The 26,854-nt window shown below is 36.1% G+C and overlaps 2 protein-coding genes across 2 annotated transcripts; both read right to left on the bottom strand.

Annotated features, from left to right (window-relative positions):
- Positions 1–12,189: 12,189 nt before the first annotated feature.
- Positions 12,190–17,840, bottom strand: LOC149041703 (uncharacterized). Its single transcript, XM_089180495.1, has 3 exons — positions 17,473–17,840; positions 14,033–14,108; positions 12,190–13,392 (listed from the first exon to the last, which is right to left on the bottom strand). Exons 1-3 carry the CDS (start codon positions 17,710–17,712, stop codon positions 13,328–13,330), a joined length of 381 nt encoding a protein of 126 aa, XP_089036621.1. The 5' UTR covers positions 17,713–17,840; the 3' UTR covers positions 12,190–13,327.
- Positions 17,841–19,340: 1,500 nt separating this feature from the next.
- LOC113671862 (ubiquitin-conjugating enzyme E2 J1) lies at positions 19,341–24,792 on the bottom strand. Its single transcript, XM_089180493.1, has 8 exons — positions 24,607–24,792; positions 24,372–24,445; positions 23,635–23,766; positions 23,002–23,086; positions 22,416–22,521; positions 21,763–21,827; positions 21,319–21,383; positions 19,341–20,274 (listed from the first exon to the last, which is right to left on the bottom strand). The coding sequence occupies exons 1-8, from the start codon at positions 24,635–24,637 to the stop codon at positions 19,744–19,746; spliced, it is 1,089 nt and encodes a 362-aa protein (XP_089036619.1). The 5' UTR covers positions 24,638–24,792; the 3' UTR covers positions 19,341–19,743.
- Positions 24,793–26,854: the final 2,062 nt, after the last annotated feature.

Below are 26,854 nucleotides of genomic sequence, written 5' to 3'. Positions count from 1 at the left end.
AACACAAAAGACATTTGGCAGATAAATATTGTATTTATCAATAAAGAGAAATCATAATAACTGGAAAATGAAACAATTAAAACTAAAAAATTGTTCCCCTCAAAGTGTAAATTTAATGAAAAAGACAAATAATTGTGATCCATGATAATTTTAAACAAATTGAAAATAATTGAAATTTCCATTAACTCAAACATTCTAACCTTAAACCACGAAGTTGTTCTTGCAGATTTTAACTCTATAAGAGCAGAAATTTTTAAACAAAAGGAAACTCAAGGAGAACAATCAGAAAAATCATTTATGAGAGGAAATAGCCAGGATTCTTGGAACAAAATCAGTTTCCTTGTCATTCAGTCTTGTGGACAGGATCGGTAATCATGTTGGGCCTTTATATGGAAGTCTTACTGGAAAGAAGTCGATGTGATCCTTTGGGTGCTGTAGCTGTTTAAAAGCAAAAAGGGAAGATATATTTCAAACTGAAAATTAAAAAAATTAGTATAATGACCTTTCCTAACATCATTTTCATTTTTTCAAGCGGGACGAAAATGTTTAACTAGAAATAAGAATTTAGTCGCAAAAGCCTTTTCTGAACAGAGGTAAACGTTTTTCAAGTGAAACTTAAATACATTTATAATGAAATTCAACTCTTACAGCTGATAAAGTTGAAACTTAAGTGTCCATCCAAGAAATTTGAGGCAGACAAAACGTCTCTAAGAAAAAGTTATGAACGTCTTTAAAAGAGGGAATATTCTACATGAATGATGTTTAATGCAGATTATTTTACACTTCAATAATTTTTTGTTCAAAAATATTCTTCATGATGTGTACTTTTGCTTTGTATTCGCCACTGTGGTTTTGTGGTAATGCACTTTGCCTGGCTTGTTCGACGACCATCTCCTCTCATCGTCGTTTAAATTTAAGTTGTAACTCTGCAATTCTGAGGATCATAAGACCCCTTTAGCCGGTTTTCTTCTTTTTTTTTTTTTTGTCGTTTTTAATCTTTAAAGGAGCAGGAATTTATTTAATTTTAAAAGCTTCGAGAATTTTTTCTGAAAAAAATTTCAGATAAAAATTATTGGAGCTCTTAAAATTAAATTAGTTTTTACTCCTTAAAGATTAAAAGGAAAAAGAGAACTGACCAACGGGGCCTTCGGCCCCTTGGAGATGCTTTAACAACTTAAATTAAACGACGGCGGGGATACGGCCGTCGTCTAATCTGAGTTGTAAAGTATGCACTACCGCTAGACCACAGAGGCTTTGGTAAGAAAACACGGCAAAGTTACACTAGAAGTAGGTTGGCTCCCTTTGTTCATAGAAACAATAGCTTGTGAATTGTGACTGATTCTAGTTGTAATTATCCTCCTGAGACTTGTAGTTCTATTGTGTTCACCTTGCATTCTTGCTTTCTTTTTTGCAGCTTGCTTGAATTTTATTACTGAAGAAGAAACGAGAGAGTTTCCAAGGCTATCTATTTTTATTAAAGTCAGTGACAAGAATTGTCAAGTAAAGTAAGAAGTTTTTGTACGTCCTATCTTAACGCGAGTAGATGTTCAAAAATTTATCGAAATGTTACTTTTGTAGTTAATGATTTGTAACAATGTTTTCGATGCCAAACTTTTTTTGGAGTATTTTAAAAAATTATCCTTAAAATGCCAGTGAAAAGTCGTTCAAAGTGCTAAGAAAAGTCATTTTACGAATACTTCAAAGTAGTAGTGCAAATAAAAACTGCTTTAAACTTTGTCAAGTCTAGCAGTCGTAGTGCAAGTAAAATGTCATTCACTTTTGACAAAATATTTCAAATTCTAATAATAGTGGATATAAAAGTACATTTCACAAGTCTGTCAATGTTAAGTAGATGTAGTGCAAATAGAACATTCTTCAAAGCTACAACCGGCAAGTCTTAACAAGTCCCGAATGTGTCGCGGCTTTCGGCGCGATGGTGTGGTACAAGAAATCCAATTAAAACGCTGTTCTAAAAGTATATCAAAGTGCAGCAAAAGCACTACTGGTCAAAAAACGCTTTAAAATATTTCAAAATCTAGTAGAAGTAGTAAAAATAGAACGTTTTTCTAAAAGTGTAATGTGCAAACTCTAATAGTAGTAGTACAAAAAACTCGTTCACGTGTCAAACTCTAATAGTAGTGGTAGTAGAAGAGAAAAAGCGTTCTGATAATATATCAAACTCTAGTAGTACAAAAAGTCGTTCTGACAATATATCAAACTTTAGTAGTAGTAGTAAAAGGTCGTTCTTACAATGTGTCAAACTCTAGTAGTAGTAGTAGAAGTAGTAAAAGGTCGTTCTTACAATCTGTCAAACTCTAGTAGTAGTAGAAAAAAGTCGTTCTTACAATCTGTCAAACTCTAATAGTAGTAGTAGAAGAAAAAAGACGTTCTTGCAATGTGTCAAACTCTAGTAGTAGTAGTAGTAGTAGTAGAAAAAAAGTCGTTCTTACAATCTGTCAAACTCTAGTAGTAGTAGTAGAAAAAAAGTTGTTCTTACAATCTGTCAAACTCTAGTAGTAGTAGTAGTAGAAAAAAAGTTGTTCTTACAATCTGTCAAACTCTAGTAGTAGTAGTAGTAGTAGAAAAAAAGTCGTTCTTACAATCTGTCAAACTCTAGTAGTAGTAGTAGTAGAAAAAAGGTCGTTCTTACAATCTGTCAAACTCTAGTAGTAGTAGAAAAAAGTTGTTCTTACAATCTGTCAAACTCTAGTAGTAGTAGTAGTAGTAGTAGAAAAAAGTCGTTCTTACTACAATCTGTCAAACTCTAGTAGTAATAGTAGTAGTAGTAGAAAAAAGTCGTTCTTACTACAATCTGTCAAACTCTAGTAGTAGTAGTAGTAGTAGAAAAAAAGTCGTTCTTACAATCTGTCAAACTCTAATAGTAGTAGTAGTAGAAAAAAGTCGTTCTTGCAATGTGTCAAACTCTAGTAGTAGTAGTAGTAGTAGAAAAAAAGTCGTTCTTACAATCTGTCAAACTCTAGTAGTAGTAGTAGAAAAAAAGTTGTTCTTACAATCTGTCAAACTCTAGTAGTAGTAGTAGTAGAAAAAAAGTTGTTCTTACAATCTGTCAAACTCTAGTAGTAGTAGTAGTAGAAAAAAAGTCGTTCTTACAATCTGTCAAACTCTAGTAGTAGTAGTAGAAAAAAAGTCGTTCTTACTACAATCTGTCAAACTCTAGTAGTAATAGTAGTAGTAGTAGAAAAAAGTCGTTCTTACTACAATCTGTCAAACTCTAGTAGTAGTAGTAAAAAGTCGTTCTTACTACAATCTGTCAAACTCTAGTAGTAGTAGTAGTAAAAAGTCGTTCTTACTACAATCTGTCAAACTCTAGTAGTAGTAGTAGTAAAAAGTCGTTCTTACTACAATCTGTCAAACTCTAGTAGTAGTAGTAGTAGTAGTAAAAGTCGTTCTTACTACAATCTGTCAAACTCTAGTAGTAGTAGTAGTAGTAGTAGAAAAAAGTCGTTCTTACTACAATTTGTCAAACTCTAGTAGTAGTAGTAGTAGTAGAAAAAAGTCGTTCTTACTACAATCTGTCAAACTCTAGTAGTAGTAGTAGTAGAAAAAAAGTCGTTCTTACAATCTGTCAAACTCTAGTAGTAGTAGAAAAAAAGTTGTTCTTACAATCTGTCAAACTCAAGTTGTAGCAGAAAAAAGTCGTTCTTACAATCTGTCAAACTCTAGTAGCAGTAGTAGTAATAGTAGTAAAAAAAGGTCGTTCTTACAATCTGCCAAACTCTAGTAGTAGTAGAAGAAAAAAGTCGTTCTTGCAATGTGTCAAACTCTAGTAGTAGTAGTAGAAAAAAGTCGTTCTTGCAGTGTGTCAAACTCTAGTAGTAGTAAAATGTCGTCCTTGCAGTGTGTCAAACTTTAGTAGTAGTAGTAGTAGAAAAAAGTCGTTCTTACAATCTGTCAAACTTTAGTAGCAGTAGTCGTAATAGTAATAAAAAAAGGTCGTTCTTACAATCTGTTAAACTCTAGTAGTAGTAGAAGAAAAAAGTCGTTCTTGCAATGTGTCAAACTCTAGTAGTAGTAGTAGTAAAATGTCGTTCTTACAATCTGTCAAACTCTAGTAGTAGTAATAGTAGAAAAAAGTCGTTCTTACAATCTGTCAAACTCTAGTAGTAGTAGTAGAAAAAAGTCGTTCTTACTACAATCTGTCAAACTCTAGTAGTAGTAGTAGTAGTAGTAGAAAAAAGTCGTTCTTACTACAATCTGTCAAACTCTAGTAGTAGTCGTAGTAGTAGTAGTCCTAGTGGTAGTAGTAGAAAGAAGGTCGTTCTTACTACAATCTGTCAAACTCTAGTAGTAGTCGTAGTAGTAGTAGTCGTAGTGGTAGTAGTAGAAAAAAAGTCGTTCTTACTACAATCTGTCAAACTCGAGTAATAGTAGTAGTAGTCCTAGTGGTAGTAGTAGAAAAAAAGTCGTTCTTACTACAATCTGTCAAACTCTAGTAGTAGTCGTAGTAGTCGTAGTGGTAGTAGTAGAAAAAAGTCGTTCTTACTACAATCTGTCAAACTCTAGTAGTAGTCGTAGTAGTCGTAGTGGTAGGGGTAGAAAAAAAGTCGTTCTTACCACAATCTGTCAAACTCTAGTAGTAGTAGTAGTAGTAGTAGTAGAAAAAAATCGTTCTTACAATCTGTCAAACTTTAGTAGTAGTAGTAATAGTAGAAAAAAGTCGTTCTTACAATGTGTCAAACTCTAGTAGTAGTAGTAGTAGTAAAAAAAAAGTCGTTCTTACAATCTGTCAAACTCTAGTAGTAGTAGTAGTAGAAAAAAGTCGTTCTTACAATCTGTCAAACTTTAGTAGTAGTAATAGAAAAAAGTCGTTCTTACAATATGTCAAACTCTAGTAGTAGTAGTAGTAGTAGAAAAAAGTCGTTCTTACAATCTGTCAAACTTTAGTAGTAGTAATAGTAGAAAAAAGTCGTTCTTACAATGTGTCAAACTCTAGTAGTAGTAGTAGTAGTAGTAAAAAAAAAGTCGTTCTTACAATCTGTCAAACTCTAGTAGTAGTAGTAGTAGTAGAAAAAAGTCGTTCTTACAATCTGTCAAACTTTAGTAGTAGTAGTAGTAGAAAAAAGTCGTTCTTACAATCTGTCAAACTTTAGTAGTAGTAATAGTAGAAAAAAGTCGTTCTTACTACAATCTGTCAAACTCTACTTGTAGTAGTAGTAAAAAAATCTGTCTTTTTTTTGAAGTAGTAGTGGAAAGAAATTTGCTCTGAAACTGTCAAAGTGTGGTTGTAGTAGTAGTGTAAGTGAAGAGTCGTTTTTCATACTGGTTACATATAGTAGTGCAAGTAAAAGATTCGTCTAAAATCTGTCAAAGTATTGCAGAAGTGGTGCAATTTGAATGTGTTTGCTGTTGTTAAAGTCTTGTTCTAGTCCTCGTAAAATCCAAAGCTAAAGGTCACTTTATTCAAATTTCATTAAAGGATAGAGAATTGTATTGTAAATGTAGTGGTAATAAAAAATACGATTGAAGTCGAAGTCCTAACTCAAAAGGTCATTCATATATTTTTATTTGTGACTGTCTACAGTCTTGAATTTTTCTCCTTGCAGGGTTCACACCTAAAAGAGATCAAAAACAGCTTTTCAAGATTACGGTTATAACTTACATACAGAGTTTAAACTACAAATCCTTCCTTGTGAAAATATGATTTGAAAACGCAAATTTAATGGTGTATGTTAATTCTGGTTCCCATGTATAGCCCTTTGAATTAAATGTATTGGATCAATTGCTTAGTTTAAGTTTTTATCTTGATTGAGAGGAAATATTTGGGTAAGAAAAGCTTACCTTATGGTCAAATAAACGTTATTTAGACGAGAGAGCAGAATGATTATAAACGGTAGTTAAAAATGTTTTGCACAAAGGTAGAGAAAGAAATCAGGCTCATATTAATAATTCCCACAAGGGTGACACATGTTTTAAAGGAACCTATTGTTTCAACTTACAATGGGTGCGAACCTAGTTCTAGCGAAATTTTGCCATATTTTCTTACCAAAAGCTTCTGTGGTCTAGCGGTAGTGCGCATTTATCAATTCAAATTAAACGACGGCTGGATCCCCCCAGCCGTCGTTAAATTTAATTGTTAAAGCACATTGGAGGGGTTCCGGCCCCGTTCGTCGCTGTTCTTTTTCTTTTTAATATTCAAAGAGGCAGATCTTAATTTTAAGATCTCCTGGAACTGTTTCCGGGAATTTTTTTTTCTCGGAAAAAAAATTCCCAGAAAGAAAATTCTTGGTCATCTTAAAATTTAATATTATGCTTTAAAGAGTGAACTTATTGGCTACAAAAAATAACAGCGAAGTACCACGGCCATTGTGCTAAACGGCAAAGTCTTGCACAAAGCCTCAAGAACACAGGGGTATACAACTACCAAACGTATCTACAAAACTCATTACAATATCTGGAGAACTAGAGGATCTTTGCTTTATATCTGGTTAAAATCGGTAAATGAGTGCTATCCTAAATAAATTTATGTTGGGGTTTCCCTTGCGAAATATTGAGGAAAAACTAATGGCTCGGCAAAATACGAAACGTAAAAAAATTTCCATTATCCTTGAAAATATAAAATAACCTGTAACCCCAAGAGATTTTGGTAGTTAAAGGAAAATAAAAAGAGATGCTCGCAAAACGAAATTCAGAAAGCCAAACATTTCTTCGCCTGACTAAATACACTCAAAACCTTTGCTCCGTGATTTTCGTTTTATTATTGCATTTATTAAAATAGTAGTCACTTTACAATGAAATCTCATCCTCAAAAATCAAAACTAGCTCAGCCTCGGTCTTACAAGATTTTTTTTCGTCAACTCTTTATCGTTTGTACCTTTCTATTTATTAATAGGTCGTTTTACTTTCTATCAGCAAAATAGCATTTATGTTAAAGTATGATGTATTTAAGTCGCTCTTTAACAATGGAAAGTATTTCACTTCGATCAAAGGCAGGCACATTTCTGATTAATCTTAACCAAATTGTTCATTCTTGAGTAACTTGCTCCTTCACAAAATGTTCAACTAAAACATGATAAAAAAAAACTCTTATTTGACAAATTATGATCGAGTGGTAAGCTATTTATGTTCGTGAGATCCACTTTTACTAAAATCTTAGCAATTCCCGATTAAGCTGAAAAACAGTCACATAATACATAAACCTGAGAAGTCCAGTTCATACGACATATGTACTCAGAAACCTTCTGGTTGATTAAAAACAGCATGCCATCATTAAACCTTTTGTTGACATTTTGAACGGACAGTCACAAGAAACGAAATCAAATAGCTATTACATGCAACCACTGCTTCGTGTATTTATGGAAAACTGATGAAATTATTAAGGTATACGATTTTTCGAGACACAAAATAAATAAAATTATGAATCATTCTACTCTGTTTCAGCATGCTTCGCTAGATAATTGTGGTTAATATTTCCGAACGTTTAATGGATTAGCTATTAAAAAATATCTGTAAACTTTCCAAATTATTTGGTAATTAAAAAAAATCATTTTGTTCGTATATAAATGCAGAAAAACATGATATATCCAACGGATTTCTTTTTCTAACTAAATGCAACAACAGCTTTTCTTCTGAGGTTTTTGTTAAACACGCCACTTGAAATAGAAGCTACACTGGAATAAAATTCATCCCTAAGAAACTGAATCACACCAAATTCATCTCAAAAATCTCTGTATAGTTCAAAGTAAATTTCTCGTCACAGCTTCATCATTTCCTTTCAGAAAGACTATTTAAAAGAAATAGCCTTTGTAGGCGCAAGAATTTGTACTATCATTTTTTGTTAGTGTTGGTGTTTCATAGTTTCGTGTTAGGTGTTTATTTTCTCGTCTTCCATTAGTGTCCTTTGTCAGTTACCAGTTTTGTACTTGTTATATTTATTTGCATATCGTATATATATTGGTTGCGCGTAATTTATTTGGTTAGTTGTCTAGTTTGTGAAAATTACCGTTACATATCTAGCTCTGGGTTTCATGTTTTCGTCTTTGGGTTGGTCACATTCGTCTTTTACCGTATTCAACAATGTGTCAAGTTTGTTCTAGTAAAGTTTGAAATACGTGTGATTAGCGTTTGCGGCTATAGCCTTAACAAGTTCCGCCTTCAGTAAGGATTAATTTACATCGAAAAACTCCTAACTGCTTAAAAAAAAGATTGTTTCAGTTGAAGAGTTTTTTGGTTCTCCAAAAAACTTTTTTGATCGGAAATAGTATACTTGTAATAATTTTTATTTACCGTTCATTTTTAGAAGGAAAATATCATTCAGTCTCACAATAAATACCGTTTGAGTTGGATGGAAAAGTATCTTTGTTTTTAACGCAGAAACTTCTTCGCCTTATTAAAACCCCCTAACTTTTGTTCCCTTTTTTCCGTCTGCTCGAGAGATTCTCTATAATGGATAAGTTATGAAAAAAAATTAACAATCTTGGAGCATCACTTCATGATTGAAATTGTTTTGTGGGAGTTTTCGTTTACTGTCAACGTGTCTTTGTTAAAGTTACAAAGTAGTACTCATTTTTCATGTTGAGGTAATAAAAGGAAATCTCCCTCACGATAGAAACCTGTTTTTTCTATATTGATTAGGAATACATCTACCTTTCTCGGGAAAGTATTTCTCTTATAAAAAAAGCCACAACGTCCATCCCCCCCCCCCCCCGCGAAAAATTCAAGACTTTTTATGATCAAATCACTTCTTTTTCAAAACTTTTCGTCCAACAATTCAACGACATTCGATGAAAACTTGATTTCATCTGTGAAATGTAAAAGAGCTTAAGACGAATCCTTGACTTCCGTTGTAGTTTTTATTGTTAGTTATTTTTATTTATTTTATTTTCGAAGTTAGCTCGTAAAGCTAAAAGTAGGGAATATTTTAGACCCTTTCTCGGAAGAGAGTAGTTATAAAACAGCTACCCTTGACGCTAAATTGAGAGATTTGTGGGACGTGTTTGTATTTTTTGAGACTCTCGAAAAGAAAAAAAAAGGATGGGAAATTTATTTCTCCAAATGCAACAGCTATTCAACAAAATTCCAAATTCCATTTCCTTACTAAAGGTATTCACATTCCCTACTCCGAGGTTTCAAGACTAGTTTAAAACTTTATGGGCGATGTATCCATACCTTGAAAAAAAAAAAAAAAGGCCAAAAACAGAAGCCTCAAAGCGAAGCTGAAAATTTTAAGAGATTGCAATTCGTCCAATTAGTCTCAAAAAAACTAATTATGGTTCAACAGTAAATTTTTGTTCGATGTTGTAAAATATTCCGGACAATCCTTGTAAAAGGTTAGGAAAATAAATTGTGAGTTCAAACGGTATTAAGTCATATTCAATGATTGATTGGTTGGAAATGATGTATGAACATACTTCACCTGTAAATTACGATTTGGTTCTACCACATATTTGATTTACATCTGCGCGATTTTAAGCTTAAACTTAAATTTTTATTGTAACGTAAATGCTGTCTCCGATTCCGTTTGAAAAAGATCCCTTTCCAAATAAGAAATCCGTATCTAGCTTTGCAAAATTGGCCACCGTCATTTTTAAAAGTACTTCTATATTGCTTCAGCAATGCAATATATTTGTTTGAAAAGTTTTCTTCCCAACGTAATTTACAACTCCTGATTTTGCAGTCTTGAAAGTGTCTGGAAAAATCCTTAATTTTCCTGGGGTTCAGCAAAATGAGGCAAAAAGGCAAATAGAACACCTTGAAAATCGTTTTACATCAACTAAATGGTTGAACTAGTGGTAGCATTTGTTGAAAATTTTGGCAGAGTTCTCCAGGATATATTGTAATGGTTTCTTTAATTTACAGGGAAAACAACCAATTGAATAACTCACGTTCAGCTGAGTTCTTTATACTTTATTAGGTTCCATTCCCAGTTTCCAGTCCTCTTTCCTAGTAACAGTTTTCATTCCCGTCTCTCCATCCTGCAAATCTAATAGATATACTAATAATTGACACGACAAAACAGATATACAAACAACTAAGTAAGTAAATAAAAACAGGGAAAAAAAAAGAAAGAAACTGTTTTGTAATCTATTTTTTGTGTGATAAGCATTTTGGTATGTTGCAAATTTGTACCACTGGTCTTTAACTGCTAGATTCTCAATACTCATGATTGTATTTGACGTCTGCTAAAAGGATAATTCGACAGGTCATCTTTAAAAATAGCTCCGTGTTTTCTAGAGTGACTTGATGGACACGTCGGAGATCCACAGCAAAACTCAGCGGGCTAATAAACGAAGCTTCTTAATTTAATAACTATTACAATTTCCTCAAATGCGATTGGTGCATCAGCTGCTTTATATTTCACTAATCACTCTGTGCAGTTGTAATCGTACAATTGCCTGTTATCGGACACCTGTAATCGGACAGTTTAAGCAGACAATCATACTAAGTCCACTCAGCTAAATCCACCAATCACAGAATTGATCATAATAACCATAGCAACCACCTGAAAAAAAAAAACTGGGAAACTTCCAAATTTTTTAATTCAGACATTGTCGCTGTGATTAATTGGTAACAGGACTTCGTGAGTTGCTTTGTATCACTAATAAAATAACACAATGAAGAACTTACGTTTAGCTTTGGTCTTTTACATCACTCTGCTCTCCTCATTCCAGCTTTCTAATTCTCTTTTTCAACCTCAGTTTTCATTTCCTTCTCATGATTCTGCAAATCCAATAAAGACATTGATTGGTAACCTGTCACACGTTCTAGGAATGGCCTCGAGGGAAAGGAATATTGGAAAATATGCAAAATAGTCCTTCTTATGTTTCTTTCTCAAAATGGCATTTTCACCTTATGCATTCCTCGAAAAATTTTATTACCCTTCCCGGTCTTTTTTCTCCTATTTTCTTCATGTTTTGCTCAACGAAAGCAGTCAAAATGGATATTACAAGGGCACCTCACTTTTCCAGAATTTCACGGTGTATTTTCAGCATTTAAAGTCAGTGTAACTGGTCTAGCCGTATTGGTAGTTTAAACGTAATTAGGCATCTGTAACGATAGTTAGCTGATAGCCCAATAAAATGTACAGAGACCACGCTTAAACGTACCTTAAACATTACTCTCTCGGTGCAATCCGTAACTTCTACCCCTGAAACCACTCACCCCTAATAAATTTAAAAAAAGGAAAGAAAAAAAAAGCAAAGAAAATGAGCGTAAATGATTTTCCACGTACACAAAAAAGTTTTGGTGCATTGCCACGCTGCACAAGATGTATTTATTACGTCATATTCAATATTGAAACTGAGAGATGACAGACGCTCAATCTCAACCAAAATCTTTCAATAAAACTCCAGTGGTCCAGGGACTGACTTTTAAGGTAACTAGATAAGCCCAGAGCGCAAGGCACAAGGTACATGAATTGCTGCGAACGAGAGGACAAACACAACTTAAAGACGAGACTAATGAAGAAGCTCTGATAACTTACAAAAGATTTTGACAGAACTGAGACGAAGTTATTAGTAAAGTCAAAGTATATGAATTTAAAGCAACGCCTAGGCAAATAACCTATGAAAATGCTGCAAATTATTTCTGAAGGAGACAGGTTTTAACTAGTCCTTCAAAGTACAGAATTCTGTACAATATCTCACCTCATGTGAAATTTCTTTTAGTCTGCAAGAGCACAACAGTATCTCCATATTTGGCCGTCTGAACCAGGAAAAAGGACATTGTCGTCTTAAAATACGTTTAGAAGTAATTAAGAGCGCAGAAACCGGCAGAATACGTCGAGTTTCTGTTCGAAGAAACAGGACGCTATAACTCAAGGAACCACATGTCACACTGACACAAGGTGTGAGACAAATATGAATGAATAATTAATTTTTGAGGCAATTTTTTATGTCACATAAATTAATTACCGGACTAGCGGGGGGAGCGGGGGACAGTTAGGTCTATGGGTCGTACTAAAGTTTGTATACAGTACTGCCAACTGGATAAAGAAAATGGCTAATTTTTCAGGTTTTGTGACGATAGGTTGTTGAAGGAAAGGGTTGTAGCCTGCACTTCTCCAAACACCACTTGTAAGTCGGAAGTGTTAGTTTTTTCCCCATTAAACGCCTTGATATACAAACAGATTTCAAGTTAAAGGGAGAGAGGGATCGAAGCAGCAATGTTTGGAGTGAAAGGGGACGAATTGTTCGAAAGAAGTAGGTAAGTAAATAAGTGACTTCAAACTTGGTCCCAGAACTGATGTTTATTGTTTTTATCCAAAATAAATCACGAGTAAACACCGTGAGAACTAATTAAAAACAAAAGGTGCGATTAATTCACAACAAGATTGAGTAAATAGCGAAGTACAATTACAGTTCATGTGCATCAAAAGTCTCACAAAAAAGGAAACTCAAAATTTATGAGATAAAGAAACGATAAACGATGTCATCTACAGCCTGTTTCTAAAAAACTTAGTCCTAGATTCACAACTTGTAAGCGATGAAATTTAAATTACAAAAATAATGTTACAAAGTGCGGGATCAAATGGGTCGATCCAGCATAAAATTTTTATTTTTTATCTAAGAAAGTTTTGCCATTCCCGTCAAGTTAGCATTGAAAAATTTTAAGCGTGGGCTCCTTCCTCGATTTGTTACCTTTTAAATCACTCAAATTCTGGGAGAGTCTGCATAGGTACGTGACCAGTCGCGAACAGGGAGGAAGGAGATGACCCTGGGAACGAGGTTGGTAAAGGTATTGAAGTTATGAAAGTTAACGACGTCTTCAACTTAACAAAGTCATTAAACTAGTGATGTCATAAAATTTAACGACATCCTCAACAAACTTAACGACGTCACTAAGATTAACGACGTCTTAAACTTAAAGAAGTCGTCAGCTTAATGAAGTCATAATCTATGCGACTACGTGGACTTGATGACGTCACAAAAGAAAACGACAACCTTCATTCTTCTAAAGCTTTGAGTCAAACTTTGGCATTGAAGCATCATGGTTTTTTTAAAGCTGGACTGTACCCGCCGGAAAGGCCATTGGTGCAGGTAACAAAACTACGGCTCTTATTTATTTTCGTTGCTGAGTATCATTATTATATAGTGTCGAAGTCCTCGGTATCATGCTATTGTTTAAAAACTTTGTCGTTTGCGTTATAACATTTCATCATTCTATCAACCACAAATAAAATCGTTAAGAAGAAACAAGTTAAACAAGCGAGTACAACCCAAGAGTCGAAAGAGGCAGCCGCTTTCAGGTAATACATTAATAATCAGTATTTAAGTTACAAGGTGCCTTCTCCCTTACGTGAGGGAGCTATCATACTAACTGCCATAAAGTTTTCTACTTGCAGTTGCCGCTCTGTTTTTCTATAGCACCGTCAATCCACACCTTCAGCGAAGCATTCGCGTTCGTATTCAGTAACACATTGATATTCGTTACAACCTAAATGGGTAGAAAAAGGATTAAATTTAACTTATGCTCCCTCTTTGGGAAGTTTTCTCTTCACTCTTTATCGACTTTTACTCTTCGCTAAATGTGCATTTAGATACTTTTCCTTTTCTGGCATTTCTGTCAAGTTCCTACGCACCCGTCATCGCTAAACAATCAGCTTAATGTAATTTTACTAAAATTACCCTTAGTTACTAAATCACTAACAATTTGAAATTGTTAAGTTTAACGCGCGCGCTTTTTACGTTCAATGTTGCGCGAGCGCATGCAGTCATTTTTCCTAAACAGTTATTTCAATTGATAACCAGTTATTTGGTAAAGTTTTATGTGACCGTTTGCCACAATGTACCTCAGTTACGGAGACAGTCAGAAAGTAAGTTCTCAGTTGGTTTCTGGGTTTTGTTAACGTTAGTTTTCTGTTTGTTTGAAATACTTGCAAGGCTAAGTGCCATCCTAGTTTCTTTGTATTTTAGATCAAATTGTATTGTTGTATTAAACACGATTCTTCTTCTGTGTTGGCGTCTTTGGTCTTTAGTTCAACGGAACACACCCCCTTTAACTAAAGACAACTTACACGATGAGATTATCCCTTCAAAGTTAAGCGATTTATTCATAAGCTGCAATTCTCAAATACCTTCATATTCCAAAGGATATTGCGAGAATGTGTAGCTGTGTTGATTTATTTGTAAATATGACGCCTCTTGTTCGCTCTGAAATGGAAAGAATTTTCATTGTAAATTCATTCGTAAATTGAGAGGGGCTGGCTGGAAAAAAGCTGATCGTATCTTGTTGCCTTATTCGCATATTACAATGAAAAGCGAAAGGGGGAAGGTTTTATAATCTAAGTGAATTGAAATCATGGAAATACTTGAAAATATGACTGGATCTTCCATCATTCCTTTTCTAGACACCAATAGAGATTTTACCAAAACCAGAAAGTGACAGCAACCATAATGTGGCAAAACAAAATGAGTGAAATAATAGCTTTGCTAGCGCGCTTCAAACTTTAGAGATTTTCTTGCTTTCCTCTGCAAAAAAGAAATGTGAGATCACCCAATCTTACGCAGACCGAGATCGAGAACTCCGATAGAAAATCATTAACGTTCCTATTTAGAACTATACGACGCTTTACATTTAAGACTAATGAATTGAAAGGTGAACTAACGCCTTTCAGACGGTAAAGACATCATACTACACATAATTTCTCAAAACAAATAAGTGTTTTTTCTATGCGTTATGGCCATGAGTGCGTATGGACCCAATAAACGTCTCTTTCGTTTGCATCGACCAATAACATTTTTAAAATAAGCCGCATTATAAACGCGGTGGGCGGTGCCTCGCATGGGACGCCAGTCCCGTTCGCACTTGCCCTTTTGGGTTAGAATTATTTTTGTTCCTATCTTAATTTATTTTTGTCTCTATGTCTTTTGTAGTTAGTACTATGTTATAAACCCAATAAAGTTGATGAAAAAAAAAGCAATTTGATTGGTTCTTACGTGTGATCTATTGGAAGGCCTCAATGGGGCGATGACTTTTACGGCTTGCAGTTAAAATTTTGGCCATTCATATCATTCCATTGCTGTCACCAAGAATTTTAATACAGTTAACTTTTTTACGACTGACGGTTAAACGTTTGGCTGTTTTACGGCTATTGGTTAACCCCATTGAAACCCTCCTATTGGAAGGACAGACGAATTGGTGGCGACGAGATTAAGAACGTTAACATTTGCTTCTTTATCATGTAAACAAAGATATTCCATATTTTTCCTTGCGTCTCTTCAAAAAAAGACTATAGAAGCCGTCGAAATATGTTCATTTGTTTCTCAACCAGATCAAGAACTGGTTTATAATACACTTGGGAAAATAATCAGCTGATCTAGTTAAGGTAAGTATATCCAATACCGGACACACATGTAGGATTACAGTGGTTTGAAAAGCAAAAATCACTGAAGAACAAACAAACAATATCCAGTAGTAAAAAGGAAGCACTTATTTATCGTGTAAACAAAAATATTCCACATTTTTCCTTGCGTCTCTTCAATAAAATACTACAGAAGTCGTTAAAATGTGACAAGAACATCAAACTCGGCTGCACCTCGTGTGCCACTCTTCGACGTCATCCGTAATCTTTCCCTTAACACACCCCACATGACCACCAAGAATCTATCTGTCAAGTAGTTAATACCTCTGGTATGGTGCTACCCCAAAAAGAAGGCTTAAGATAATGGAGCAAATTAAACTGGCAAATATTTTATCAATCATTTGTAAACAAAGCCTCTAGGGTTCGTTATGATCTATCCCTGATGACAGCATGACAGCTGGTAAGTTATCAGTCTTAATCCGCAATCTTGTTTGTAGGTAATCACTATAATCAGACCCCCTGGGAGAAGAAATAAAACACCAACGATTGTGAAATTGTTAGTAACAGTTTTGACCTTTAACTCTAAGATGGGATCAACAACTACCTCCCTCACTACTTTTCTCCTAGAAGAAGTTAGGGAGGATGTTATACAGAACTATGTTCTTCACACAGATTTATGCACAAATGTGTGTCCGCTAGAAGGGAGAATTGGTTAATAATTCAAGAAATGAACCATTACAGAGATCAGTGGTCATTGGCAGAGTTCGAACTACAACGGTCTGCCTTACTCCGAGACAATTTCAATTTTCTTTCCCGTATCTTTAGATATATACTTGTATTAGTTCCCACGAAAGGTTTTTTTTGTAATTACCGGGGTGCAGTGCTCACAGAAACAACCCATGTAAGATAGAGTACCGTTGTTCCCGTTAATGAGATGCTTTGTAAAGTTAACACCCAATACTAATAAGTTTAGATATAAAATAATTCAAATTGGAATGCTATGACTGTTGCTAATATACAACGCAAACTTGCGTAAGTCTTCACTGGTTAAAAATGAGTTTTGCATTCCGAAGAATTATCCTAATGTGAAAACTGTTCACATTAGGATAATTCAAGTTCTGTTCGTGTGAAGAACACTGGCTCCGCTTAGTGACATGCTTTGATTCCAACTTTGTTAACTTAGTGTGAACACTTCACGCGGCATTTCGAGCACCTTTGCTTTCAGGTCGTGTAAATAAAGATCGTCAAGTGTCCCGTCAAGGGATTCTGAACAGTTAAAAACTGCTATGTGAAATTTTTGTCACGTACGCACAAGTCAATTCCTTCACTAAGCTTGTTGCTGTAATTAACATTTTTATCATAATTGCCGGGTGCATTTGACATGGGAAAATAGTCTTTTCTCAGCCGAATTGACAGAGTTAAAAAGGAAGCAATTAGGCTCTTATCTCTTCCTCGTTCAATGCTAATTAAAAGTAGCAGATTGAATTATCCTGGTTAACACATAGCTCAGTGAAGGTGGTCCTTTCCTAACTAGATAGATGCGCGAACTTGCGGTGGACTTTGTCCTTTAGAGTTTTCCGGCGCCTTGCCTATGAGGGTCTTAGGGCCAGTTTAGACGTCGTGTTCCTGCCGTGTCGAACTTAATACATGAATTCAGTTCAACAAGGGCACGGCAGAAGCACAGCGTCTGAATTTAACTTTTTAATTAAGTTTGGCAGGCTGTTCAGTTCGACAGGCTCTCCGATGCTACACGACGCTGCGAGACAGCGATTCAAACGTCATATCTCTGCCGACCCAAACAAAATTCATTAGTTACGTAGGAGTATTATGGCGCTCACGCGGGGAGTTTCGAGAACAAGTTTAGCTTTCTAAACACATGCCTATGAAATTTTGCTGACCCTTTAGCGAGGCTTCTTACACTTTGCTTTAAAGAATCTCATCATAAACCTTTCTAAGAGGAACAGAAGCATAAGAGCAAATTAAAACTCGGTCATAAGTTAAGGGCTTCCCCGAGAGAATTGCATGTTTCATATGTTCGAGAAATGATCCGGCCAGGTTGTGCGGCAAAACTTTTACAGCGCGCACAAATGGGTGTGGTTCGAAGAGGAAAGTATCCTTATCGTTCTTACATGGTCGAATGTCGTATGGAAACTAACCCAACTGCTGCAACCGTTTTTATTACTTCGAAACCTCTACACGTTAATTAAAATTACCTGGGCATATCTACAGCTCGAACGTGGATGCTCCGTTGGTTCTTCTTTCAACTGAGTCTGTAAGTTTCTCACCGTCTGTTTTAAAAACACTATGTACTCTGCCGCGTTCGTCAAAATTTCTATTTTTGTCCTCAAGTCGCTGTTGTTGGGAAGAAGTTCCTTCAAAACCGTAAAAGCGTTTCGCAGCACTTTCACGCGCCTCTGTTCTCTTTTGTTCTTTCTAACACGGCTTTGCTCCATGTTGTTGATCTCGTTTCGTGCCCCTTCTTGATACACGAGCACTGTTTACATTGATTTTCCTTAAGCCAGTGACAACCTCCAGATTTTAATCGCATTCTGTGCCAGTACATGCCAACTAATGACTTGGGATGAAAATTTTCCCACGGCACACTAAATTTCACCTTGAATTTAAAAAAAAACTGTATTGAACAAAATACAGAGAAGCAGTTTTAGCCTTCGATATTTTATTCTTGTGGAGGTATTAAAGCAATAGGAAGCGGTCAAAAGGGATAACTCTCAGTGCTCTTAAAAAGAGGAAACAATAGTGAGATAATTCTTTGCTGATCCTGTCTTTGAAAGGATCACTGCCGTTTATCACTGCAAATAGTTCGCTTATTGTCGTTTTACGACGACTGAAGGCGATGTAACTTTAGTTACCTCAACGTGACAGAGTTTTTACAGAACAATAATTTAGTTGAAAGTTTTACATTTTACGATTGTGTGAGGTTACACAATTTCAGTAGCTGACTATCTTTCTTTCAGTCAATCTACTTAGTGATCCTTTAGGTTTGTATCCGCTTAGTATATTAAAATTATCTAATGTAGCACGACTGATCAGTCTTCGAAAAACTAATTTGTTCTTCTGTAAAGTAAGCGGTTGATAACTATTTTGGAAAACAGATATTTAGAGAACAAGGATTAACGACAACTCATGTACAGTGAACTTCGCAAAATAAAAAACCTGTCTTAGCACACAGTTAGCGAAGGGGTTAGCAAAGGGGAGTCAGTGATCATGAAGCGAGTCCTGTGTTCTCATTGGCTACACGAGTATGGGAGATAGGCATACACCTCTTGTACTCCCAGAGGAAAGAAAGAGAAAAAGAAAAAATTACTTCGGGTCAGATTGTTATGGCCGACTGTTGTATTTGGTATTGTAAAGTTATCTTTCATAGTCGAGTTGAGAGTTACAGAGAGGGAAGAAATCAGGCAATCTTATCTCTTCTTCAATTAGTGTTAATCAAAAGTAACAGCTTGGATTATCCTAACTGACAAATAGCACAAAAATGTGACCCTTTTCCTAACCAGACAGATGCGTGAACTTGCGGTGGACTTCGTTCTTTTAAGTTTCTTGGCGTTCAGCCTGTGAGAATCTTATAAGCTCGCTTTTTCTCTACATGTGTCTATGCAAAATCACTAGCATTCTTTGTCCAATATTATTGATCAATATGGATGGGTACTTTCGTGTCATCTCGGTGGACTTGATCTTGATACAGGAAACACAAGGAAAAAAAACTCCATCATACAGTCATGTTGAGCTCAAGCATTCTCAACAACGTGGATCGATTGATCCTTTGACCCCAAAGACTGACTGCTGAGCTTCTAATTTCTCCTTACAAATAACCCTTGAAACAAACATTAACGTCACGAGAATAGCGAAAATGATCACCAACTAAAAAAGCCCTTGATAGTTAAACAATTCTCCTTGTCAGCACCTTAGGAAATGTATAGAGAACAGTGTAGAGAATATGCATACTGATCTTAGGGTGTAGAGGGTTGAGGCAACCATTCGCGCGAGACAGAGATCAACACTGACAAAGTTCAGCTCTATTTACATCCGCAGAAACATCTACCATAGAAGAGCATAAAAATTCAGCAGTACACTTTATTTTATATTTGCACTGAAATATGTTGTCGCCTACCAAAAGTGTTCTTATTGGATAGAAGCATCAACTTACAATAGATTCCAAAGTCTTTGAAAATAACTAAAATTAAACGTTTTTTTTTTAAGATTTCCTTTATTGACATGTATCTTTGTAAACTAAGTGACTCGAGAACACGTTATTTTTTCTTCTGAAAAATTCATTCTTAACGCAGCACCACAGTTTCTTTAGAAACTTACCCCCTGGATTTTAATAAAACATCCCCCCTTAGTCCCTTGAGCTGAAAAAGCATCCTAAATTTTTTGGGGGGAAAAAGTACCCCCAGTTTTATCACATGTGGTCCATTTACATTCAATACTTACAGTGTTCTTGTAAACGTAAACGAAATCATTCATTGTGATATCATAAAAATTCTTCTACAAACCAGTGCAGCTATTGACACAGCCAAGACCCAAAGAACAATTAAAGAGGCCATGCTGCTTTGTGTAATGCGGGGTTGTCTTTGAACCACAGAGTTAGTCTGGGATACTGGCTGCATCGTATTTTGCGATGCAGCACTCTGATTAACCACAGTCCTTTGACGCATGCTACTAGCTGTCCCTCTATCTTCTGCATTCTGATTGGTTGGTGTGACATGAGCACCATTCTGATTGGGTAAAATAGTTGAAGGTTGGTATCCTTGGGCTGGTAAAGGATTGGAATTCAACATGTTGTACATCGGGTAACCTGTGGCATAGTAAGGGTATCCCCCCTGCTGGTATGCTGCATAGTACTGTGAAGCTGCACCCATTGAATAGGCCCCCATTTGAGAATTTCCTGTAGGAACAGATTCTGTCATAGAGGCAGCTTGTGGTTGGCTTGTTACATTAGAAGTTGGTGTTGCTGTGCTTCCTTGAGAGGTTTTCTCTTTTTCACTCTCTCCCTTTGAAAAGAAAAGAGAAAGTTATCATGATATTGTAATGTAAGGAAAGGATGAGACAAATCACATTTTGATGAAATCTTGGGGCCAGCCAGAGGACTTCTCCTGATGTACATACCATTTACTAACCTAGTTTTCTTGGTCTGTTCTGTAAGTTACAAACTGGATTTTTCTGCTCTGATTTATGACCGAGTGGAAAAACAAGGTTCAATAACTAACAGTGCAGACTGAGGAAATGAAGTTCATAAGATGTTATCATATCTCTGGATTCCAAAAAAGTGTAAAAGTTTTCAATTCAAACAAACTTTTGAATTCATTGGGCCGTACAGTAAAATACAATCATAGCACACATACTAACTGAGAGATATAACAAAGAGTATGACTTCTCCACCTGGGAGGAAAATTAGTTAGTCATACAGTACCCCCACAGCAATGTTTCAGATTAATGTCTGAAGACATGCTGGCCTTAATATGGTCAGCCAGCAAGACTCTGGATTGAAAGGTCATTCATTGTTTTGTTCCTGTCTTAGAAAAGAAACCTCACTCTTGTACTTTCACATCCATGAATTGATATGGGTACTGTGAAACAGTCAAGAAAATCTGCTCCCCTCCACCGAGAAAAATCATTTTCACTCCTAAGAGCCAAGTATATCTATTCTCTGCACTGCCAACCATACATTTTTTAAGATTTTAGCTTTGAGAATTTGATGTGAAATCAAACTACCAGAACATCCCTTGGTGGTTATTGTTCCTCCCTCTCCTCACCTGTTTGCTCAAAAATGTATTTTAATAATAGTCAAGGGTAGAGTGTACCTCATTCTTGGTCACCCCTGTGAGTGAGAGGGTATAAATGGGCTCTAGCAGTTTGTCTAGGAAACCAGAGGTAATGACCAGGGATAACCAGCTACCAAAAAAGGCATTCCATCCAGAAGAATACTAAAAGACTGCAGTTGCTCATAACTAAGAAAGCCAGGATATGCTTATGCAGTTATACAAGTTATTCTAATTGTATCCAGACTATCCTACTCTTTTTCTATACTGCCTCACCTTAAATGTGATTTGTGCAGCTAATTCTACAGCTTCCCTTTCTGCTTCCTTAGATGATGAATCACCTATAATGCATAATTCAAATACAACTTGCCTGTCAAGAGCAAACTTAACACCAAAGCCATCATATTATTTGTTAACTTGTACCTTGAACAGCATCTTATTTTCTGTGCTAAATTGTCAATGATCCTTTGGCTTGATGTTCAAAAAACAGGTTAGTAGAGTAAATAGTTTCCATTCTCTGATTTTACAGAATGTTGTGGTCATTTATTTCACAACCAGATCAAGAACTTGTTTCTTAATACATTTGGGAAAATAATCAGCTGACCTAGTTATGGTAAGTATAAATTATCCAAAACAACATACATGTACAGTACGGGTAAGACTACAGTGGTTTGAATAGAAAACAAACAATATCCAGTAGTAAAAAGAAAGCACACATACCAGAGGTCTCTAAGAGAGCAGTTTTCATACATCCTTCACAAGTATTACATTTCCAATCAAGTGATCTAAATGATACAATTAAAATTGTTACAACAATCATTCAAAAAGAGTTCCAAAAGGTCAATCTTTACTTTCTCTATTGAATGGTAAATCTCTTTTATACTAGTAGTCAGTAGCACTCATACTTGTTCAATCAAGTTTTTGGAAGAGTGATAATGAGGTATTATTTTGGTTGGCTTAAATTACTCCCTTACAAAATCACAAAATGGAAGAAACTTAATTCTTGTCAACTACTAGCAGAAGAGAAGTACATGCATATATACACTCCAGAAACCATTTAACTTAATCTCCTCCCTAAAAAAATGTTTAAAGTTGGGACATTGAGCACATTCTGTTACCAAGATGTTTTCACAATAGAGGAATTCAAATTCAAATTTTCATCTTATTTGGAGAAATTTTCCAAAGGAGAATTCACTTTGTAGGAATACCAAATTTGCTGTTTTTTAATATCATCAATATATTCCTTATAACAAATCTGTATTCAGAATGAACCCTACACTAAACAGACACAAGGGAAGGAGTCTGCCAAATAGAGGTTTCACTGCACAACACTCTTCTTAATCATAATAGAAAATACCATGAATCTTACTCACTTTTTGGCCAGAACCTTCCTTTCTTGTGGAGTATAGTCTAGTGATCCTATCGCTCCAGCTCCTTGTGTTGGCATAAATCCAATGATTGCCATGAGCACAGTGCGAACTATTGGAAAATCAAAATGTCATGTATAAACCTTTTACAGCCTAATATCAGTATGCATATTCTCCATACTGTTCTCTATACATTTCACAAGGTGCTGACAAGAAGAATTTGTTTTACAATCAAGAGCTCCCTTAGATGGCGATCATTTCATTTATCTTCATGACCTTAACACATGATTCAAGGATGATAAGTATAAGGAAAAATCAGATGCTGGTCATTCTTAGGGATCAGAGGGTTAATGATACTACATTTTACATGTACTATCTATATGTAGAAAGTGAAACTAAATCTTGTCACTTTAGGCATCAGAAACTGAGATATTAAGCTACTACCATATGGGGAACTAGGCTACTGGGCTGACTTCACTTAAGTTTTCTCCTGTAGTGTGCTGACAAGCTTTTAATACTAGTGTTACAGTTGAAAAGTTTTAAACAATAAATACATTCACAGTGTATGTTCAAGATTAACAATGGTACTCACTGCTCCATGATGGTTGCCAAGTTTCAGGATGATGGGCTGACATACTGAGGCAAATTTTCTTTCCCACTTCAAATCGACCATTTGGCTGGTAGGCAAAGAAAGAACATTACATCAACTTTTTGTTTCCCAGCCATGATGGTCAAAAGCTAACCAAAACAGAGGTTTCTAAAAACAGCCCTCTTGAAGTGACCAGAGTTTCAATTTTCAATCTCCAGGATAGAACAAATGCCAACATCACATTTTATAAAATTCTATAAACCTGTGTTGCACTAATTGCAACAATGTAGTCGATGATTTTAATAAGGGGGGAGGGGGGGGTGGGGAAGAGTAAGAGATGAAGAGATGCCATTTTCAGTCAAGTGTCATAGGCAGTTCAAGGATTCTCTAGTTTTGCTATATAGTGATTTCTGACTGGTCCAGGAAACTTAAACCTATCTGCTGCTCACCCAGATGAAAAACTAACACCACAGTTTTAATTAGCTCCTTGTGATATTTAACTTTATCTAATTGCTTCTAGGATAACTTTGGTTCTGAGTTTGGTCACACAAAACTAAATTTAAATACATTATAATATAGTACTATTCTCATTTAATTAACATGCTGATCCTTTTACTCAATGCGAGTTGTACTTACAGTCAATAACATAATACTTGGTGGTTTCATTGGATACTCTGGTGGCAGAGTTATTCTGCCATGATATCGTCCCCCAGCAAAGTCACTGTCAGGAGGGCCACGTACTGTGAAGTGCCATTCAAACAAATTATCCTGCAGTGATACAACTTCTTGTTATGACTCCATCATATGACTATCATACTAGAACTACTATTTATTATCAAATTTCTCGGATACTATAGTACCTGAGTTGCTTTTCTGTCACAGCATCATACAGTAATAGCATTTTAAACCCCTTGACCTTCCAGAAATTATCAAAATGTACCTTCTCCCTATACTATCCATACAATGTTTAGTAAACAGGTAATGAGAATACTCTCAAACTTTTCAGGAAGGATTAGTAGTCATCTTCACCTAAAGTAGAATTCTTTTAGCTTATCTACAAGGAAATTTGCAGCAGCAAAAGGGGAGAATTAACAATCAGATCTTGGGAGTTAACGAGTTCAACTGCTGACTCTTCACCATCAACAAACAGGTTCTGCCATGATTACTAAAACAACCACAAGCAGCGACTGTCAGCCTCCGATTAAATTCTTGCTCTATGAGCGTACCATACTTTGCTATAGACTGGTTCAAGACCCAGCACGTCATGTAAATATGCTTGCATTTGCACTACTACGTGCTGCATTTTAACATAGTTATACTCATATTCCTTCCGTGTTTCCAATGAATTTCACGGACCCAAATTCATTGTTTACCTCCAGTGGTTGCGCAAAATACAGCTCTGTTGGTTGACTCAACTCCTTTGCTTCTCTCATCAAGCGTTTCACTCCTAAAAATTGGAGTTAGAAAATCATAACAAGAACATCAAACCGAATTCATGACAAACTTGTACATGATGAAGAATGAAATAATCGTAATCTGTAAATGTTTGGAGGAACGTTTTCAAAATTTAACTGTGATTTAACTGAGCTGCTCAAAAGAAATCGTTACCTGGACTTCTTAAATTATATCTTGCTTCCATACTGTAACAAAGGACAAAATTTTACGAACAAGACAGGAATAATATTACGGACGAACGCTCATCTCCTTTCCAACACTGACGGATGCTTGTTTGTATGTGCTCTGCCTACGTGTCGAACACTACGAGGAACAAGCCAGCGTACATACTCGACCCAGTCTAACACGGAGTGCGACACGAAAGCGGTAAATTACAACGTCACGCAACCCGGGCATGTCACGCAGCCTTAAAAAGATGGGAGAAAAGGAAAAGGAAATAAAGAAAAGTAAGGTGGACGAAAAAAGGACAAAACTATTAAGCGTGTAGTTTACTTCCGTATCTTGATGCCATTCGTGAAGGGAAAGTGCATTTACAGTAAAGGTTACTTTTCCTACAGCTCATACCAGGTTTTACCACGGCAGGCAAATTTAGAAACTTAGAACTTAATTGAATACTATTCGGGATATTTAAAAGCATATAAACAAACGATTATCTAAAAAAAAAAGTAAACAATTAAGTGAGTAAAGAATGAAGAATATTTGAGGGGTTACCGGTCGTTTCGTATGCAGACTGTTGAGTCATTTCGTATCCTGTTAAGTCGTTTCGTACTCAAACTAATAAAGTATGTTTTTCTTGATAAGTATGTTTAAATTTATGGTCGGTTTCTTTTATTGTGAATTGAAATATTACATGCATTAAATAATTTTTGTTTCCTAGTATTCATTTTTGAAGTGCGACTACTTTGCGTGTCCAATTTACATCATCAACCAGGCGATAAAACCAAATCATGCAGCCAGTGTAAGGTATGCGCGAGGTATTTCGAATAAATGTTTATTAGGAGGGGTAAGAATCAGGTAAGAATCAATCAGCGGTTTTGGCAAAAATCCACAAGTGATTTGGGTACAAAACAACTCAAGAGTGGGTTCGAATCGACCGGATAACATTAGAGGAGCGCGCGCACAATAATGTATTATGACAATAAATTGATTGTATATTTATCAACTTCAATTGTTCGCTGACGTCGTAAACGTATCGTGGTAGCTTAAACACACACACTTTTTCAAAGATGCTCGAAGAGGCTGATCAATGCTCTGAGGGGGAAAGTGCCTTTCCGGGTCTAATAACACAGGATCGTGAAGAAAACTCAATATTACGAAGAATTATCGGAGCCAACAAAGGCAAAGCGCGCCGATCGAGAAGTTTCATTCGAGCACAACAGGAAGCTATAGATCTAGTTCTTGATCCTGGATTGCCCGAAGTTTTCAAAGTGAAAGAGGAGCCGGAAAACGGATCACAACTGAAATCACTTCATTTTGCCAATATGCAGAGAAGGTGCTCCGAAATATCAAAACACCGACTCTCGCGATCGCTCTCTCACGATTTATACAAGCCTGATAACAAAGCAATTTGTGTAAAGGGGGTGAATGATGGAGAATTTCTGGAGAAAGAACAACTGGGAGAAGTAAATGATGAAGTCAGCGCTGAGGTAACTCAGGGTGTAGATGGTCGGCCATTGAAATCACTCCATTGGAGAGCGCTGGACCAGAGGCATAACTGCAATGGTAATTCTTGTGAGAAATGCAAGCGAGTTCTTGAAGTAAAAAAAGCTGTGGACAGATTTGAAGCAATTAGAGCTGCAAAACAAGTACTCCAAGAAAGCAGGAGTAACGAGAAGACCGAAGACGAAGACAGTAACGAGTTTGGAGAGAGCTTGCAGAAAATCAAACGGGAAGAGAGATTTTGCAGGAATATGGCGCTAGCACCGAACGCGCGAACCAGGGTTCAGAAATCCAAGACCCCAGCAGCGCAGGATGTCAGGCGCGTTCACTCAGGTGGTAATTGTAAGTGGGCTCAACCAGTGCTGAGTGAAATGCCTACAGGTGTACATAAGGAGCGTGCTTTTAATAACAACTCACGCAGTTCAACTCCTAAACCTGAAGAAGGGGATTTAGTGTTGGAAAGAGAAAGGCGCAGTAGCCTTACTTGTGCCTCTAAACTTAAATTTATACGCGAGTATTTGGATGACGAGCCTGACTTCGAGTCTGAGGAGATAACTTCAGCTGATTTAGCCCCCAGGTCTCAGACAGACATTGTGTTCACTCTTCCCTGTTCATACGAGCGACGATTTGCTCGACCCAAGCCTCTAAATCCAAGAATTGTGCTCCTAGACATGGCATGTGAGGAAATCGATGAAAAGCCGGCATCCAGTTTTGAGAAGGGAGGCGGAATAACATTCTTCCG

The sequence above is a fragment of the Pocillopora damicornis genome, chromosome 8, assembly GCF_964200805.1.
Source record: "Pocillopora damicornis chromosome 8, jaPocDami1.2, whole genome shotgun sequence".
Classification (NCBI taxonomy): Eukaryota; Metazoa; Cnidaria; class Anthozoa; order Scleractinia; family Pocilloporidae; genus Pocillopora; species Pocillopora damicornis.
The sequence above is the reverse complement of the archived record's forward strand: the minus strand, read 5'-3'. Positions and strand labels throughout refer to the sequence as shown.

What these genes read in the sequence shown, in the direction of transcription:
- LOC113671862 (XM_089180493.1), bottom strand. Translation starts at nt 24,637, where the DNA reads ATGGAAGCAAGATATAATTTAAGAAGTCCAG. An exon ending in ATTTTGCGCAACCACTGGAG is followed by an intron (nt 23,767 to 24,371) that starts GTAAACAATGAA and finishes GTATCACTGCAG; the next exon opens with GATAATTTGTTTGAATGGCA. An exon ending in CTGCACAAATCACATTTAAG is followed by an intron (nt 20,275 to 21,318) that starts GTGAGGCAGTAT and finishes TTCTTTTCAAAG; the next exon opens with GGAGAGAGTGAAAAAGAGAA.
- LOC149041703 (XM_089180495.1), bottom strand. Translation starts at nt 17,712, where the DNA reads ATGGAGCAAAGCCGTGTTAGAAAGAACAAAAGAGAACAGAGGCGCGTG. An exon ending in CGAGCTGTAGATATGCCCAG is followed by an intron (nt 14,109 to 17,472) that starts GTAATTTTAATT and finishes TTTCCATTTCAG; the next exon opens with AGCGAACAAGAGGCGTCATA. An exon ending in ATATCCTTTGGAATATGAAG is followed by an intron (nt 13,393 to 14,032) that starts GTATTTGAGAAT and finishes CTACCCATTTAG; the next exon opens with GTTGTAACGAATATCAATGT.